The 20,591-nt window shown below is 37.9% G+C and overlaps 1 protein-coding gene across 5 annotated transcripts in view; it reads left to right on the top strand.

Moving 5' to 3' along the window:
* The window catches only part of LOC149807605 (cysteine-rich protein 2-binding protein-like), a 92,360-nt gene that overhangs the window by 21,553 nt on the left and 50,216 nt on the right, over positions 1-20,591 (top strand). Inside the window, exons 1-2 of one of the 5 annotated variants that reach the window (XM_089968733.1) lie at positions 10,594-10,681; positions 14,180-14,408. The exons of 1 other annotated variant lie outside the window; for it this stretch is intronic. In XM_089968733.1, the coding sequence (XP_089824859.1) occupies positions 14,405-14,408 (4 nt within the window). In that variant the 5' untranslated portion in view covers positions 10,594-10,681; positions 14,180-14,404. Of the gene's footprint in view, positions 1-10,593; positions 10,682-10,855; positions 10,873-14,179; positions 14,409-17,820; positions 18,048-20,591 lie in introns of those variants that run through there. 3 more of the 5 variants (XM_089968740.1, XM_089968767.1, XM_089968750.1) reach the window with 3 other exon arrangements.

Below are 20,591 nucleotides of genomic sequence, written 5' to 3'. Positions count from 1 at the left end.
TCGTCGATGACTTTGACAGTAGAGGAAGAGGGAGCAGAGACAGCAGAGGTAGCCATTGTGTGGGAAATGTCACTTGTGACACGAAAAAACAAACAAGACAAGAGTTTATATACTTTTTCAGAACACGTTTATTGAATGTTTTTTTTTCAAACATGAATACGAAAGACAAAAATACATAAAAGCCAAAGGCTTAAGTACAAGAATAAAAGGCACATGATAACCATGAACGTGGAATAAACACAAGTGTCTGTACAACATGTTTTGGGTAACGTTCTAACCAGTTCTATAGTAGGGGGTAAGGTCACACAAGTGTCCTCCCGAAAGGGTCTTTCAGGCCTGTCCACGACAGTCCCGTCCTGGGTGACGGGTTCTTCTGGCACCGTCACTAACACGGGTTGAAAAGTAACTTTTTTCCTTGAATAACTCTCGTGCATACTGGGCCACCTCTTGGGTCCAAGCCAAACCAATCTGGTTTCTTCTTCGTCAACTACATGGTAAGTTACTTCAATGAACAATGAACTATCGATCTTGCCTAGGGTTCCTTTTTATATACAGACCAATACCGACGTGACCGTACGGCAACGTAAAGGGATTGGGAAGTCGCACTCGCTTCTGGTACACGATTTGATAGACTTTTTCCAAGGGTCGACTGACGATGTGGTGAGTGGGTAAACGTACGATCTTGTTCGGTTGATAGGTGGTCACTTTAAAGTTTCCATCCTCTCCCGATTGCAAGGCTTCTTTCAATACCCCAAAGTTGACCACTCGACTGGTACGATGATTCAGAGTCAGTCCTTTCACTTTGCACGTCGTGTGCACTTCTCCTTGTTTGTCCCGGTATTCGTTGCCGTAATTTTTGGGACCGCCACTGACGAAACTTAGAATCTTGTCGTCGGGATGCTCGTCTGTCCAGGCTCCTAAACGGTCTCCTTCGATGTCAGGGTGATGTTGAATCGGGTGATGGATATAAATGCAACTGTCCGTGTCAAAGTACAGGACGCGTTCCCCTAACAGTTCTAAAGCTTCGTACAATTTTAAGCGAGCATGGGCTGTCACGTAAGCCGCAATGATGACATTTCCAAAAGGGTCGTCTTGTATAAAGTCCAGATCTTCTTCGTAATTGACCAAGATCAAATCCTCTCGAACGACGTCCACGTGTTTCATGTATTTGGTTTTGTCGTGAATCATCTGGAAGTAGCGGGAAGGTTCTGTCAAATATTCCGTCTTGGGTAAACACGGTCGTTGTGCCATTTTACCCCACAAGCAATTTAACATCACTTTGGCAAACGATCGCCCGCCTTCGTTTTTTTCGATGTGGTCTAAAGAGATGCCTTCTTGTTCGTAGTATTTCTCTTTGAATTGTATTTGGTCTTCGGGAGTGTGACACCAGGAAGGATAGCCGCTGGCTTCTTGTTTCAGTTTCAAAAAGGCATCCACGTTGTCGGCGAAAATGCCTGGCTGTGATGGCAAGGTTGGTCCTGGTTGCACGTTTCGGCACAAGTACGGCACAAGGGAAACATCAGTTTGCCTTGACAATGGTGAGGTAAGACGGGATGTTATAGGTTCGTGGGAGGCAAAACTTTACACTTGATCAAGCCTTCGTATTGTCGAACGTTTTTCAGGTCGATGTGTTCCGTCAGCAATTGCGGGTGCCCTACGGGAAAGCGACAATATTTGCACACGTAGGGATACAGCGAACACACGTCCAAGTATTTGATTTCTTCTCCTTTCTCTTCGTCGGCTTGGTACAGCAAACAGGTGGCATTGGTCCTTCCTCCGTACAAACTATCCCTCGGGTTGAACGGGTCCATGAACTGGTAACTTTCCACGAGGCGTTTAAACTCGAAATCGGTTTTCATACGGTGATCGTACTCGTGTTCCCACATTTCCACCACTTGGTATCCTTGCTGTTCTAACTTTAGGCGCCGCTGACAAGTGTCCTGGTACAAGTCTTCCATGGTTCGTTGTAAAAACTGATTTTTAGTGCTACGGTCAGGGTAACAGACGGGACATCCGTGAAATAAGCAGCCGTTAAACTCGTACACGATCTTGGGGTTTTCTAAGTCCCAGCCATCGACCGAATACGTTCCGATGGTCTTTTCACCCCCTCCGTTCCGGGCATGCTGAATCCATTTGTCTTCCTTGTCGCACAAGTAATGTACCCAGCGTAGGGCTTTGACCGAGTATTGACGCTTGACATAGTGGGTCGTTTGAGGGCTGATGACAGCTACGGTGTTTTCAGGCATGAATCGTTGTCGGTACACTAAGGAACACGCTTTGGCAATGGTGCAAGCTTCTTTCAAAGGATCGACCCCTCCGTGTTCCATGAACAGTTCTCGAAATTTTCCACAGCAACGTCGTAAAATGTCCACGTCGGAACGACAATACTTTAGCATTTCTTCCTGAAAGTCGAAAGGGTCCGAGGCGTGAGCCTGGTACCAAGCGTAGAAAGCTTCTCGTTGTTCGGTACGCATGTTGTCGGGGTCGTAATAGTGAGCCTCAGGCAAATGGGGTAGAACGGCGTGTTGATTGGCTTCCGTATTGAAAAAGTGTGGAAAGTACCCTTTAGCCATTTCTGTCATTCCAAACGTTTTAGGCATTCGACTCAAAGGCATGGCCAAATAGCTCATCGAATCTTTAAACTGCACTTGTCCCACTTGCATGAAAATGATTTTGGCTCCGTTCAAAGTCACTTTAGGACGTTCGGTGCCTTGTTCCGTATAGTATCTGAGAAGAAACTGTCCATCGTATCCGGAGAAATTGTGAGCCATCACTGTGGCATGACGATGACAATCTCCGTAACGTTCGATGTCCTCTTGGCTCCACGTCTTGTCGATGGGGTCTAAGACCCATTGGGCAAAATCGGCTAACGTGTTCGGTCCCCGAAGGATTTTTTCACGTCCTCCAGGAATCTTGCTGCAGTGAGGGCAATGACTGAAGATAGGTTCTTGAATGCACTTCTCGCACGCTCGATGAGCCACGCAGAAATTAGGAATGTGAATGCCAGTCTCTTGCATGCATTCGAAATCGAAAAAGATGAAATTGCCTTTCTTCTTGTGACCGTCCTCTTTCTCTGGTGGGGGTTGGTATTTTTGCACGTAGCATTCGTGTTCCAAGTCCACGATGTGGTGACAAATGTGACATTTTTTCTTTCCTCGACATACGTGTGCCTTGGCATTATTGGTAAGTATGCCTTGTCCACAGGTAGGGCACAATCTCAGCAGTTGACAAGCACATTTCTTCTGTGAACCTTGTGTTTTCAAATGTTGTTGGTAACAGGTAGGGCTGACAAACGTGCGCAGACAAGTCGAATAAGGCACTGGTCCTTCGCTCAGACAGGGTGGAGAGGCCAAACATCCTGGGCATTTCCATCCACAATGCTTGTGTTGCTCTCGATTATTATGGCCATAGTCACATTTCTCACAGTAATAACTGTATCCCAGGAATCCGGTGATACTGGTAATGGTATCGAAATGGTCATCGTGATAATAGACATGAATGTATTTTCCGTCCTTAAAGTCTTGGCCTCGAAACAACAGAGGTCCGCGCACTTCTTGAGGGTGCACTTTCAAGGTGTATCGTGGAGCTAGGGCATCTTGCAATTTTTGCATCTCAGGAATGCCACAGGGTGTGTCTTTGGACAGTAAGGCTTGTTGCAACAGGAGTTCTGCTTCGTTTCGTTGTTTGGCTCGGTCCGATTGTCGAATAGTTTTCCAGGCTCTTTTCCATTCTGCCGTGTCGTTCTTGTTGGCATAGGTTCGTCCCACCACGATGGCTCGAGCTAAACACATCTGGTCTTGAGGATTGTGAATTTGGACAAGGCTACGCTTAATGCTGCGAAGCTCGTTCACCAATAACATCTTTTTGCGTCCAGTCCCTTGAGGAAGAGAGACGTGAGCCATTTTCAGTGTGGCTTTACCATCGGTGATGTCAAACTGGTCATTAGATTGTTGTACGTGTTGAATCTTGTCCATGATTTTGGAAGGGGTTAGTTCTGCGGGTCTGCTAAACTCGATCCAAACAGGGGATTTCAAACCGTCGTGATCTATGGATAGTGTCAAGCGATCGTCTTCTTTGGGTTGATATTGTCGCTTGAGTGCGGTGAGCAAAGAATCCCACATCTCGGTGATAAACCCTTCTGCTTTCTCCAATGGTACGTCGGTCTTGAAATCTTTAAACTTCACCGTGTAGGTGTAAGCCGTGGTTCTAAATTTTCTAGAGGAGCGCTTTTCCGTCTCTCGAATGGAATAGTATTTTTCAGGGTTGACTAAGGGTGACGAACTTGGTTTAGAGGTTTCAAATTCTGGTTCACTCATGTCCTCTTCAAAATCACTGGCATGAATTTGTGCCAAGATTTCAGCTCTGTTACGAGGCGATAGATCACGTTTCTGCCTCTTACTTTCTTCTTCTTCTTTCTTCTCGAATGAATGGGATCGTTTCATCTTGAGTGCAAAACGTCAAATGACTCAAGTGTAAACACCATAGACTAATTTATAGTCATGGCAGACCAGCGTATATAAAAGGGTGTGTGTCTTGTTCTTTCACTATTCATTTCACTCTCAAGCCGAGCACGACGATGGAAGAGACTACCCAGATGGAACGTTTCGTCAGAGCTTTGCGAGGGGTCATTAGAAAATTCTCTTCAGACCAGCCGACGGACTACTCTCCTTCCTTTCGAGATAAAAGTCAAGATACTTGCTATATCTGTCAGAAGAAAGGGCATTGGTCTTCAGAGTGTCCAGACCGTCAAAAAAGAAAAAAAAACAGGGGCTAAAAAAGACAAAAGTCAAGATACCTGTTATTATTGTAAAGAAAAAGGACATTGGTCTCCAGATTGCCCAAAAAAGAAACAAGAGGAGTCAGAAGAAAAGAAGGATTCTTCAGAAGAAGAGAGGGATTCTTCGGAAGAAGAGAGGGATTCTTCGAAAGAAGAGAGGGATTCTTCAGAGGAAGAAATGGAAGAAAGAAGACAATTCTATTTAAAAGAAGCAAAGAAACAGGAGAAGAAAAGAAGAAGGGAAGAAAATGAGGAAAAAACGGTGAAGAAATTCAAAAAACAGAGAGACTAAACAAGGAGAAAGAAGAAGTCAATGAACTTTTAATTAAAGTGTTCTGTGGTGAATTGTGAATTGGATTGTAAAAAATGGATAAAAGAATACATGAATGATATAAGGTAAGTGTCTTTGAGTTTTGATTTTAAAATAAGAAGCTACACTCACGCACTCATACACAGACATGTACTATAAGGGTAAAATGGTTTGTTTTTTTTTTGTTGATTTTTGAGTTATTGGCAAATTGAAAGGCTATCTCTTTTCGAGAGAAGTGGGTGGCCCTGAAAAGGGCCTTTTTATTTTGGTGTAGGGGTGAGTTTAACCAATCAACTTTAACTGCCTTAAGCCTTTGCCACGGCCGAGGCCTACTTCTGATGATTGGGTTGAAATCACTAAAGGTGGTACGATAGGCTTAGTCACAGGGTTGGCGTGTTTAGCTCGGAAAAGTCGTATTCTCTTCGGTCGTGATAAAGAAGTCTGATACATTTGTTTCAGACTTCTTAACTCCGCTAAATGTCCAACAGTACCGTAGCCGTTTGATTTTCACCCTCTTGTTTCTTTGCTGCTACTTCTTCTTGCTGTTGTTGCTGTTGTTTTTTTCTTACCTCTTCTTGTTGCTGTTGCTGTTGTTGTAGGAGAAAAGCTTGTTCCGCTTCCTTTTGTCGTTGCATAAATTTCTCCAATTCTTCTTTCTGTCTCTGTCTAAAATTCTCCACTTGCGGTAATGAAGAAGGTAACGAAGGTTCCGGAACAAATTCTTGCGAGGTAAGAAAATCCACAAAATCCCAATGTACCTCTTCTGAAAGTAAGTCCGGGTTCCCTTGGGCAGTCTCCCCTGCTGGTGCACCCCAATGGATCGTTTTCTGAGTTTCCGTCATGTTGAATCACTGTCGCATAGATTGACTGCACACAAGCACTAACGAATCTATATAGACCACGTGACGTCACAGACTGCTCTCTTCGGATTGGATGCGAGCTGACTGAATTTTGTAACGCGTGTTCGGATTGGTGAATGAATTCAATCCGTTTCAATCCTTCCTGTAGCTATAAATAAGCGCAGTTCACTGCATTGATTCACCTATTCTCGTCGCTTCAAGATGTGGACCACAGTTGAGTCATCCACCCTTGTGTCTTCCATGATGTTTAGGACGGACATGCTCATGTATGTCAGGTCCAAGTGGACTGTTGTTGATAGGACAGATACTAGTCAATGGATGAGGAGAGTTTACATAGAAAGACAAGGATGTCTCAAGAGGGTACTTGTGTATGGACCGGCAGTTAGAAGGAATTTAAGAAGAAGAAGAAGAAGAAGATGTGACAGATGCCATCTATGTTAATATTAATATTAACATAAACCCAAAGGCCCTTTTCAGGGCCAGCCATATTTCTCGAAAAGAGATAGCCTTTCAATTGCCTACCCCTTTTTTTAAATTTAAATTTAAAAAATTTTAAAAAAAAATCCCATGTTCAATTCCCTTGAGGCTATAGTGGCCCAAGACTTTTTCCCATGTTAAATTCCCCTTGAGGCTATATTTGCCCACGATTTTTCTCCATGTTAAATTTCCATTGAGGCTATATTTGCCCAGGGGTCTCTGTAATGCTAATTCCCATTGAGGCTCTAGTGCCCCACCTTACTACTCACGTCAGATATAGTGCGTGTAAACTGAATCGATATGCTTTTCTGATCTCATGGTGTGTGATGCGAGGGCCGTTTCAGAGGCTCCGGATATGTAATTTTTTTTCCCCATGAGCAATTCATGTGACAAAGTGCATTGAAACACTCCCGGACCTAAAACAGTGGCGGGTTTTCCAAGGCCGACATGGAGATGCTTTGAGCGGCAAAATTCAGTGGGCGTCTTTAAAAAATTTTATATTTATTTTGTAAATTTTTAATAAAACGTCAAAACAAACCCCACAAATGCGGCACATAAATTTTGTCATTATTTCAAAGCGCGTAGGTTTTTAATGGCTCAGGTTTTAAGACTGGGGGATGCAAATCTGGGTCTATGCAATTTATTAGCAGTAATCAGTTGAACAATAAACATACACCCTCATCTGCCGGCGCATTATGCGATGAAAGACTGGGGTCTCTAATGCTTGCAGTTCTACTCGTTGACTAATAATACTAATAATACTAACAATAATACAGCAACAACAATTAGAGCAACTGCAACAGATTGCCATCGCAAATCCTCTTTGTTGACTACTACATATTACACCCCCCTCCCCGACAGTGGCTCGCTGGTCATAATACATATCCGTCACATATAATATTCGGTATCACCCTGCAGTGAGTGCATACGCAGTGTCTGATTGCAAAATAGACTAGAAATGTAATTGCAATTGCATTTTGTAAAAAAATATTTTACCTTTGCCCACGGGGCCCCGAGTGGCCGAGTGGTCTAAAGCGCTCACCGTTACGGATCACTGCCATCTCACCTCTGTCTGTGTGGGTTCGAGTCTCGGATTCGGCCAATGTGGATATGTGAGAAAGCTTGCCAGTAGCTTCTCGAGGGTCGGTGATTCTTTCTGGGGTTTTCCCGGTTTCTTCCTCCACCATTAATACTGGCCGCCATGTATAGCCTATCGCGTGCTGAAAAATAGCGTTAAACCCTACAACAACAACAACAACAACAACCTTTGCCCTCATCTATGGAATCGGGGGGCGGAAAGGGGGAGTAGCCATCTATACCAAATAAAGAAGACTGGTCATATATGGTATGATGTTTCAGGAGGGTTAGAAGGTCAGTGGGAGAGGCTGCTCTTTTCCGTGAGTTAAATGTAATAAAGAAAGAAACAGTTACAATAACAATTTTTTGTTGTTTTAATGATGCCTCATAAGTGCAGCCAGAGAAAGAATATGTATTAGTTATTTCCGGAAATATTCTCTCGATCTTGAGAAAACGGAATATTTATGAAGGCTGCAGCTGTTACAGCATGGTATGAATACACCACAGACATACTGTTATGTGTATTGGATTTAATTACATCGGATTTAATATGTTTATTTCAATTTAATTGTTTGTCAGTTTTATTTTTTTATTCATTACATGCTATTGTAATGTAAATTTATTCACTTGAGATAATACTTGTTCCAGAAAATAGCGTACACACACAGACACACACACACACACACACACACACACACACACACACACAAATTCGTGTAGAAACGAGTTAAACTGTTGGTTCTTAACACACACACGCACACATACACACACAGCATCATGAACGGCGTTTGGGGGTGGCAAGTGGAGCGACCGCCACAAGCCACGCTCTTGAGGGGGCCCCTCGCTTCAGGCCTAAGGTCGTCCTTATTAGTTTGTCAAGCTATATTCTCCTGTAAATTGGAAACGCTGATACGGGCCGCACGTAATGCACGAAATGTTATTATTTCGATTAAAAAAAAAAAACGTTGTCCACAAACAGGAAATTTTTATGAACAATGAAAAAACTAAATTCGTGCGCCAAATCGCGAAAGTTAATTTAGTCTAGACATAATCAGTGTTTGCAGTAGCATTCCAATCGAGATACCGATACTCTGGCCCCGCGCGGTCATGGTCGGCCCTAGGCCCCGCGTACTCCTAACGCCGCCTCTACACAGCATGTTTAAATATCTCCTTGTAACAATAATGTACATGAGCGTAGTACCTTTAAAACCCATTTTCACTAATTTACAAAATTAATCAATTGTTTTAGAAAATAGATTTAAAGCGATGGCAAAAAGGGAAAAAATATTGTGTAAATCACCATCAAAGGAAATCATCAGATATTAACAACAGTGAAAGATGAGATAGAAGCGTCGGTCTCGTAATCCAAGGGTCGCGGAATCGGTACCCGCCCAGGCCGGCTGGTTCGGCTGCATCGGTATGTCCTTAGGAAAGGCACTCAGCTCCCATTTTCCTCCGCATGCTGTAGACCAATAATTTGTTAAAAGTGCCTTTAAATGAAAACACAAACAAATAAAACAAGATGAGAATGGCACTGAAACGTTGAAAGTGGTACATTGATTTCTATGCATGCATCTCTCTCTCTCTCTCTCTCTCTCTCTCTCTGTGCCGGTAAGGCAAACCTGTGTAGGAAATAAATGTAAACATATTAATAACAAAACTTTGCAGGTGACAATAGTAAGCTTACATCGCTAAAGGTTTAAGTCAATACAAGTTTTTGTGGACCCTGCTTTATTAGTTAGCATTGATGCTATTGTGCCTTTTGGATTTATTGAATATCACTCATGCGTGCAACTTAATACTCCTATACGGCTGTATTCAGTTTAGTCTATGTCCCAGCACACCTCTAACTACAAGGTTGCGGTCGGGTCATTGTGCACTCAGATGTACTCTGAGGGCTGCAGTATGAGAAATTTCATGTCAAGATTACATACTGTACTTGGGTCGTGTCCTATCATATCATCACGAGGTAAGCATTTGGAACATACGAGAGATACGTACTTAACTGGGACCTATCTGACGTCACTCATCATTTGTAAAGAGTATGAGTTAATATTCAGTACTTCTGACAACCGTCCTTTATGTCCGCTTTAGGAAAAGATTTTGTGAGATCATCGAGTTACATCGGGATATCCCCCAACTACAAGTCAACAACAATCATTATAGCGGACAGTACACCCAAACATGGCATTGGAAAATTATTTAAAGTCGAGACGACAGAGTAGTTAATACAACATATTTTCTATATTTTCATCGCCAGTATTATCATCGTCACGACCATCATCATCATAATGTTGTTGCTGAAACAGAAAATCAGTACCATTTACTTTTTAACGGGCTCTGTGTTTTTGGAGGAAAAAATGTGGCCCTCAAATAGCCCGAGAAAGAGTACTCTTCATCAGACTTGTAGAAAAATCTTAATTCGGAAAGTTTTATTGCAAAAATAAATTTTTATATCTTCAGAATAAGAAAGAAAACCATACTTTCATCTGGACATGACAAATCGAGCCCCAATTATCGATACTGGGACATAATTATGTCTGCATTTATTTCTTTATGGAGGTTACCAATATATGATAATCAAATAGAAACAATATAAATTTAGTGTCATTCTTGTTAACATACCAGTTTGGCTGGTGATTTAGACAGGGTTTAAGAGTTTCCAGTTTCGTTTGCAATCTATCTGGTGATTTGAAAACTTTTAGTTGGCTTTACGGGTTAAGAGAGATTTACGAAAAATGGTAGCTGGTATCGATAGAAAATCTCAGAGTTGAAATGGCAACACATTTTTATTGCCAAATTTCATTAGAATGATTGTCGGCAAATTTCTTTAATCCCCATTCTCGCATTATCTGTTGCAGACGACAATATCGTCCAACTCTTCCATTTACGTGGTATCTTCGTGCATGGACACTGTCATCCATTTCCGCGCATTTTGTTATCTTCATCAGTGGTATACTTAATATTAAAATAAAAACTGACCACCGTCCGATCATCTGTATTTTTGTTATCGACGTGTTCCTACTGCACAAGATAGACGCACCATTGTGTATATTGTAATGGATAAATACAACGTCTCTGGTTCGACCAACCAGATTCTACCTCTGGTGTGAACCGGATATAAGCACGTGACGTCATAGCGGTCTTTTTACAGAGCGGCCATGATGTACGAAGTATTTTGTGAGTAATTCTTTACTGTCTTTCAGTAATATACATCACTTTTTTCGTCACCAGGACGAGTGCACAATTTGGGTAGATTTCTACAAGAATACAGATACATAACGTGAGCGAATAAAACTAATCTCTGTTGTCTGCTTTTGTATTCATTTCATCGAAAACTTTCACCTGATTTACACACAAGATGAGCGCACGTAAGTTTCACACTATTGAAATTTGTCCGAGTTTGTTTTATTTTCGTTGATCTGTGCAATTGGGCCGTCTTATTGCCCTTTTCTGATATATATATATATATATATATATATATATATATATATATATATATATATATATATATATATTTATATATATATATATATATATATATATATATATATATATATATATATATATATATATATATATAATTTGGTTATTTACTTACTGTAAGCTGCATTAATTTTTTTTAAAAAAGCGAACAACTGGGATTCACAAATACTTATTTGACTTTCGTTCAGTCTTTGTTTTGAACAACATATAACAAGTTTTTGCTTGTATCGTTTAAAAATATCCTCGTTATAATTCTATGGTATTTTTCTGTCACTTTTCATATTAAATTTTTATTGTGCATCTCCGAGTTGTTTTTTTTTTCAGTTCTGTTTTCATATTAAGGGCAATACACACTTTGTAAATTTACCACATAAACTAGAAAATACCATTTTACTTACGTGAAATGATAGAAATCGCACATCATTACTCCAGAGTTTCTCTCTTCTGCGTTTACCGCCATTAAATAAGCGTTGAATGAGCGATAAAAAGTAACGGGCAGACTAGCTCTATGCTGATCTTTCTGGAAATAGTGTTCTTACCTCTTTGCAACGGCAATGTGAACTCTGATACGTTTTTTCGTTTTGTTTTGTTTTGCTTGTATGTTTGTTTGTTTATGTTTTGTTTTGATCGGGGAATGTAGAGTAACTTTAGAGAAATAATATTTTTTCCTGTTCTTGGTACATTATGTTTTATTCTGTTTCCATATATTACAGCAAGTCAGTTTTTAGTGTGAAAAATATCTAATTGACTGTATTTGATGTCGAAATGTTTATTTGAAATAAGCAGTGTCAAATAGGCATGCTTTTGCCACTTTGATATGATAAATTCGCTCATTTTTAAAATTTACATTTGCTGCATTTGGCAAAAATTACATTATAACCTGCGAAAATGAAACTAAATTGTTTACGAAGTAGCTACATGTGCAAAATCCTCATGGCGAAATTCTTAAATTTTTCAAATCTTAATAGTCCATGAAAAGGTAAAATCAAAAAGATTGATTTTGAACCTTGTGAGGGATATTAAACCATGAAACTGTTTATGTCGTGCAGAATTCCAAGCAGATGAATTGCAACATTTTCTTGAACTATTCTGTTAATCGCACCCGCAACCACCCCAACATAAAAAACGGTGATTAACATTCTGTCCACTAAGAATTAGATTGAAAAGTCTTGTAGATAACATTGTTAGAGTTTTCATGGATACTTTAAAGTTTACAATGTATATATTATGGAAATATTATAGAATGTTTACGGAAGATTTAGTATCAGTTTTAACAGTCACAGAGAGAGAGAGAGAGAGAGAGAGAGAGAGGATTGCATTCGAAGGACTAATAGTTTGTTTCATTCGTTCACTAATGCATACGTCAGATACGTCAGTAAATGAAACACTCACTCATTCAGTCAATCAGTAACTTCTTAATTTATCTATCTAATCTTCACCCATTCCTTAATTTCTTGCCTAACTTACTTTCTCGCTTGCTTACTAACGTCTCTGCTTATATACTTATACAGTTTTAACAATTCCGTAATTATACATTAGAACAGTATGGTGATCCTAATACGCTGAGGTTCCACAAAATATTTAATTATGTTTTAGACACACAGGGGTGTGTTACATGAATATGATCAACATGTCTGTTTGTTGTCAAATGTCTACCCTATTTATAAGTTTCAACTGATAAAGTTAAATAAGATAATGAAACAGGGAAAGTTTTACTTAAGGAAAAGTATATATATATATATATATATATATATATATATATATATATATATATATATATATATATATATTTCTGGTGATCAGTCCTAGCGTTGAGTGAAAAAGAAAGTCGGTCAGCTTTAGAACTAGAAAGATAAATATCTTGGTTGGACTCTATGACCGGCATAGATAGAATCTGATATTTTTGTCCAAACATCAACACCATTAAAATGGATATCATATCATCAATACAGTGGAGAGATATCACAATTATCAGTGATTAACGTAAGCCCCGGTTTGTGCAGGATTCTTCATTTATGTGTTTAGCTATTTTTTTAAATACCTGTATAAATTTGTTACTGGATCCGATTTTCCGAAGTGAAATTTAAAGTTTAATGGTACGCTTAAAAGTAGCAAAATATACATTTTGAAGAAGAAAAACAAATATGAAATCTGTTACACTTGTTTGTTTATTTGCCTTTTTAAAAAAAAAAAAAAAAGCTGGAACCTATCGCCGCTACGATGCGTATAATAAAACCGCAAGAGTTAACTCCCTTATACATTCTCGGGTTCCGTAATATCTAAGTATTGTCTAGTCATTGTTTTCTCCTCTAGAACAACCGTCCAGATGAAAGAATCGTAAAACAAAGACAAATTAATCATGCCGTTACATTAATTATTCCATATTCAAACATATTCGAACTCAGAGATGTTTCTTTTGTGTGTGCACAGAAATAGTTATGTCCATATAACACACACCCACGCGCGCACGGTACAGGTATGATCTTTCTTTTCCCAACTGGTCAAAAAATATTAATTAGTTACATGAAATATATGTGATGGTATCGATACAAGATAAAAGCAGTCGATGGTATTAAAACAGCATAGGATGAAGTTTCATTATAGGTTTTTAATGATCTAACACCGGTGATCCACCACTCGCAATTATGTTACCTTGTTTGTGAGTAATAAATACAATATGACCAAATAACATCCGATTTTCAACCTGTATGACTTGGAAAAAGATAGACATGATAGGACTGCACTGTTGCTGTTTGTTTTTTTGGGGGTGGGGGTGTTTTTCTTCACTTTTTAATTGTTGGTGATAAAAACAGTGATGACAGATCGCACATATGCTGGACTGAAAAGGTGTTCGGTTGCACATCAGGCGCTGTATCACATATTCTTTGAGTCACCACCTGCTGGAACATCTCCTGCAACTGTCTGAACTGCCATTGGTGTGCCATGTAACATATGCGACCATCTTAATTATTTAGTAGAATGGACTATGGATAATATCTGTTGTGGCGGTCGTTATATTGAACAATTCTCAGATTTTCCGTTTCTATAAATTTTTTTATATTTTTTTTTAAGACAAAACAAAACTTGGTGTGTTGTTTTCGATTAAATTTTTTATATATAAAAAACTAGTATTATCTCATTTTATGCATACTAATAAAAATAATACGATTTTTTTTATTGACTTTGTGATAGGTCATTTATCGTCATATGGGCGAAATTTTGTATGGAGCTGCCTCGGGTCAATAAATCCAGACTTCGGAATTCAAACCTATAACTAGGCCGATACGAAGGCGTACGTTTTATAACAAAATGATGAAACGAACGATATAGACCCTTATCTCCTGGTGCATTATACGACGGTCGACTGCAGATTTGGGCCTCTGCAGTTTGCATCTGATTGCAAATAATACGCGGGTAATGGGTATGTATATAAGTAGGAAGAAGAGAACAATTAATTCCTAATTCCTGTTTTATCACTGTTAATATTTTATTTTCAGCCTTCAGAAGTATTTAATGTTGTGTTTAGATTTAATTTGAGAGGAATCATTTATTTAAAATTTTTATTAGGAGTACAAAGTGCTCATATTGCTATCTGGACTAAGACTTTTTCTGAGATTACTGTGAATTCATGCAGTGGAGTCCTGGACAATGTCATCGTGATACAGCAAGACTGTTGGCACTTAGCACATTCAAGACCTGAAATTCATTCGAAACGCTCTATTCTTTTGGACCTGTGATAGAACCTTTCAGAATTATTCTGGATTAAATTCACAAGACTGTATATTCCTCTTAAATTTTCATTTCACAACTTAAAGAATTTAATTAAATGTTACGTTTTACATAACGTGTTGGTTTTGCTTCTTTCTGTTGCTTAGTTTAAGACCATGGAGTCGTAACAATATTTGTTTATTCTCTTTATAAAAAAATAAAAAAAAACGGTTAAGGCGAATGGCTCTAATTTGAAGTTAACTGAGTTGTGATGGAAACCAGTTTTCGGAGGCAAAATGAAATCCCTTTAGCAATACGAGCTTCTTGAGCCTTAAAAGAGCCGTTTTGTTGTAGCGGCGTGGAAGGTATGAATACTATTGTTAGGTGGTCTGATAACTCAGATGCGGCCTTGTACAACACTGTAGCCTGAATTCTTCCCAATTTGAACGGCTGCTTTAATTACTGTATCCCATTCCAAGAGAGAGATTATACTAGGCATGGGAAACTTCCTCCAGGGCGCGGGCCGGATAAGTGATTTTTAAAGCCATATCCTACGATGTAAATAAACAGATAAAACTAGGTCGCCGGCCAGATCTGCACGCGGGCCGTATGTTGCCCACCCCTCGATTAAATGAGTTAAGATGCTACACTCCTCTTCCTTCTTGGATGGAAGCCAGTGCACGGTCGGGGGATAATATTCTGTCAACAAGTATGAGTCTAGTTTTAGGGATCGTCTAAAGAAGTTTCACGCCTCACAAGCGGTGGTCTCAGGTTGTTCCTTAGTATTACCAGAGTTCTTCGAATGATAAGATTCCATTTCCCCCTTCCATATCTCTCGTGGCTCTCGTTTCCAATTCGACGGTATGAATGGAATGGTATCATTACGAAGCGTGGAAAAATCATTTAACCACATAACTGAATTTTCCATCACGTCGTTTCTATCTTCGACTTCCTTCACAGCGACCTGAAGTATTTCAACTTCGGTAAAATTATTATTATCCAAGGTCTGTAATCACATGTCTGTCTCTGCAAAGCTATTACACTGATCCATGTTAGAGACAGAAAAATTATTTTCAGATCTTAGCGGTTTAATTTAACTTATCTCCATATGGCCTCCGTTGGCATTCTACCTGTTTTTCATTTTAACATTGCATATGCACAAAGCCAGAATACATTCAAAATATCAAATTTATAAAATTACAAACAAAAATAAAAACTTGAGTTGCAATTTAGCTGTAACTTGATACAATAGTTCACCTAAGAAACATGTCCGCACGAATCAAATTTGCACTGAATAAATTTACGACCGTTTGTAATGAAGCTTAACTCACTCGACCATAGCTTGAGTTTCCTCTGACCCTTTCCACTCCATAATTGATATAGAGACATTTACGTTGGGGTGTGGGGACACTACACCCCAATATGAATGTCCAAATATCGATAATGTGTTGGTAAGGATCAGGGAGAACTCGGACTAACTCAGCCATAACAAAAATCGGACTGCTGATGTTAATAATCTTAATAAGTTTCATGCCATTTGTTATCGACCCCCGCCCCCCATCATTAAATCGATTTTGTCTTATAGCGATTTCATTAAACAACTGAGTGATTGTCTGACTGACGGACTGTTTGATCAACTGATTTAAAATTAGAATTTAGTTTTTTGCTTGTTTCTGCTTCGCAGCGTACCATCATTTTAAAAAGAATATTATGAATATTTTATGAGAAGGAATTTTTGTCCCAGTTTTTGTTATGAAGAGATTTTCCTCATAACTTGCACTAAATATATATATTTTTTGTGTGGCCAGAACTTTTTATGAAAGTATTTTGGCCGGTACTTTCAACACATTATTTTGGGATACTGATTTATGGTAAAAGTTCTCTTCGTCATGCTTAGTTTATTAGCGGCATATTCAGATCGATGACAGATATTTAAAGTCTTCTTTACAGAGGTGTCATTCCTTGCAATAAAGATGTTATTTTTACATCGCTGGTGTTCGAAGACTAGGTTCAAACTGTAATGAAAAGGCGAACTATCATAATTAAGTCCATCCGAAAACAATTTTATTGAAATTATAAAACACTTAATATAGAAAATCACATTTCGGAAATGAAATAAATCCACATCAAGTGCTACATTTTACATATAAACAATTACATATAAAATTATCATATTCCTTCAAGCTTACCAACTTCATACAATTCTGGAATTTCTGTCTTTAAGGCATAATGTAAATAATTAAATATCGAATAAATTAACGATAGCCAAAATGCTTAAAAATTCAGTATCTTAGATTAATACCACGATCATTTTGTACAAAAGTAGTTTAGTGAATGTTTGACGCAAAAAACGTTTGCCTAACTTTGGTATAGAAGCACGCACGTATTACAATAAACATAAATTGCAACTTACGTATAAGAATGAACGTCCACGCTTACACTGGCTGAATATCTGCACAAAAACGAAAGGATCCAATTATTAATTTTATCACACAAATATAATTAAAACTGAACTCCAAAAAAACAAAAACAAATTACGTATTTTAAAAAGAAATATTATTTAACTTTACATCAATTATAAATGCAATGTGAGCAAAGAAACATAAATATATAAAAGAATATGTTATTATTATTTAAATATTACTGATTTTAAAAAAGTTTAACTGTTCTCGTTTTCCTATGTATGTATGATAAGTAGGACCATAAGCAACGTTTTGTAAAGCTACCATGGAATGAAATATCAAGCTTAACTTTGTAAAGACATGTACGTCACCATCGGTATATGATCTATAGTCATTAAGCAGTAGACCATACACTGAGTGTATTTCGTAATCAAAGCCAATGCAGGTATAGTAAGTTCGACAGGAGTTTTATACATGATGACCAACGAAACTGAATGCACTTTACAAAAAAAAAAATGATGTTCATTGTTTTTCAAGGTAGACTTACCAAAAATGTTAACATTTTGGAGTCATTTGTGCTCTAACAGATTTGCATCCTAACTGGCTACAGCTATACATCTGTAAAGAACCGCTAGAGGACGCGTGTTCAAAATTATTCGGAAAATCCCGTTTGCAGCGATAAAGTAGAGCCCGTGATAATACAGCGGTGGTGCGCTTGAAATCAGTATTAGGCTTAGCCTACTCGTTGACATCGCTCTGTATGAACAAAGCATAACAATGAACGCAAACCCAATATTTTTGCTTTTAAATGGAATATAAGCAAAAATGCAAGAGCAAATTGTCACACTTGCAGACCTTTATATTTGATTTAAAACGTACTTTTTGAATTGTTCATTGACGAGGAGAAAGATTTCATCTAAACCGCCGTGTTTGGAGAACCTGTTTTCGAGGTACTGATACTGACTGACCGGTCTGAAATATTTTCCCTGGGAATATATGTCGAGCATTTTTGTGATTTGATCATCAACACACACGCGCAGACACTTTAGTTTTGCTATGCTTAGGCTAGAGTTTTTACTCGTGGGAGTGCCATACGCGCATTTTGCTTTTGTTTTTCATTCGGTTTAATATTATTAATAAGTATCAACATAATCAAAAATCCAGAATCCAAACCAGAATACATTTTTGCGAGTCGTTGTTGTTAAAATTGGTATAATTATTACATTCCTTTATTGTACAGGCACTCATTATGAATGCAGTTAAGAGTATCAGTTTATAGATTGGAGAAGGAGTATCTAAATCTGCAACAATGTCTTTACATCTTTTGACACCCCCACCCTGCCCCAATTCCTTTATCTATGGACTGACACTTTTATTTTCATTTTTCAGGATGTTTTGTGTTCATAGAATGATTCGATGCAAGATCATTCAGAGTATTTCGGGCTGAAAAAACACATGCTCATTATTTTAATAATGTCAGGATGGAATTCTTAGCTGTTTATAATATCACACTAAAAAGAAAATATTTTTCAATAAATAGAATGTTAAGCTTAAACATCATATATTTAAATTTATAAAACAATTTTATCACTACAACAACACTAAAAACCCAAAACAACCCCACAACAATAGAATAATCAGTAGCCAGTTTCAGTGATAAGAATGATCACTTAAAATACTACATTGTTTTGACTACTAGTAAAATAGCATTTTCAATCTCACCAAAAGAAGCCTGCATAAATAAATAAACACTTGGCTATATACATATATATATATATATATATACCATCATTGAATAAAATAAAGTTAGAATGAAAAAATATACCAAGTAGCATATGTACAAAACAATAATTAAAATGAACGTTGATTACTAAATGGTATCAGATTCCTTAAGAGTGGGACTTAAGTTGAATTCACACAGGATTTAGGTAATGATATTCAAATATCACCAGTCAAATGGAATTTTCACCTATTTTTTTGTTTCCATTTTGTCGGCATTTGTTTCATTTTCATCACATGTCCATTTCTAGAAAATATTAAAACAGATTTTGCCGACCCATTTGTATGAGTTAACATACTTTTCTGCACTCCTTAAAAGTCTCTGCTAATACTTTAGTGCCCTTTAGAAATCACACATATTCAAGTAAAAGTTATTATTATTATTATTATTATTATTACAGATTGATGCTTGGCAACATTGTCCAATTCAAACACTGATAAAGCTTTGAATACTTTCATGATTTATATTTGCATCATCACCAATATAGACACCATTACAACAAATTGAGAGAAGTATTAAAGTGTGTGTGATCCTCATCCATGTGTCAGTTGTTATTGTTTTCAGTTTGAAGTTGGTATCCATCATTATTTCATGATTGCTTTCTGGTAGAACAAAGTTAAATAGGAGTTGCAGTATTGCCTGATGCCAGACTGCAAACACCCTTTTAATCAACATTAGTGTAGAAAATGCATACAATCAGAGCCATGGTTTTTGGACCTTTTGACTACAAAGAAGTTAGTGCAATGAGCTGTGGACCTACTTTATTTTGTCTTTGCATATATCAGGTTTCTAGGCCTTCCTGTGATAATTGTAGGCATGTTTCTCCAGACAAAATTTAGGTGTTTTATTACATTAATGCAATTCTATGTCATTGTCTTGACTCAAAATTTCTGGACTTTGACCAGCAACACCAAATCTTCACAAGCCAAGGGCTGCCAATCCACAGTGATGTGGAAGAAAGTGGATTGGTGACCATGGCTTACAAAAATGCTGAAAAAATCAGACATGTAAAATTTAAAGCTACTTTATCTGCACTCTCTTTTTGGTCTTGTGATCAGTGTGGTGAGCAGTTCATTTATAATGACCGTCTGAATCATCCCCTTTTGTTCACTAAGACCATCTGACCTCTTTGAAAATTTTAAATTTATCAGCTTAGGAGGTGTATTGTTTCTTAGTGGCTTTTTTATACACACTGATTATGCCATTTTATGAACTCATCACACTGATTATGTCTTTTTATGAACTCATCACACTGAAAATGCCATTTTATGAACTCATCACACTGATTATGTCATTTTATGAACTCATCACACTGATTATGCCATTTTATGAACTCATCACACTGAAAATGTCATTTTGTGAACTCATCACACTGATTATGCTATTTTATGAACTCATCACACTGAAAATGTCATTTTATGAACTCATCACACTGATTATGCTATTTTATGAACTCATCACACTAGAAATGCAATTTTATAAACTCATCACACAACTTAGTTGCTTTTTTACGCACACTGATTATGTCATTTTATGAACTCATACTGAAAATGCCATTTTATGAACTCATCACACAACTTAGTTGCTTTTTTACGCACACTGATTGTGTCATTTTATGAACTCATCACACTGATTATGCCATTTTATGAACTCATCACAGAGCTCAGTGCCTTTTTTAGTTTGTTTCAGAGTTTTATAGCTAAAACATTATGAC

This window comes from Sinohyriopsis cumingii, chromosome 1 (genome assembly GCF_028554795.1).
Source record: "Sinohyriopsis cumingii isolate HCF-2022 chromosome 1, ASM2855479v2, whole genome shotgun sequence".
Lineage (NCBI taxonomy): Eukaryota > Metazoa > Mollusca > Bivalvia > Unionida > Unionidae > Sinohyriopsis > Sinohyriopsis cumingii.
Note: the sequence above shows the minus strand (reverse complement) of the source record. Positions and strands in the feature narration are given on the sequence as shown.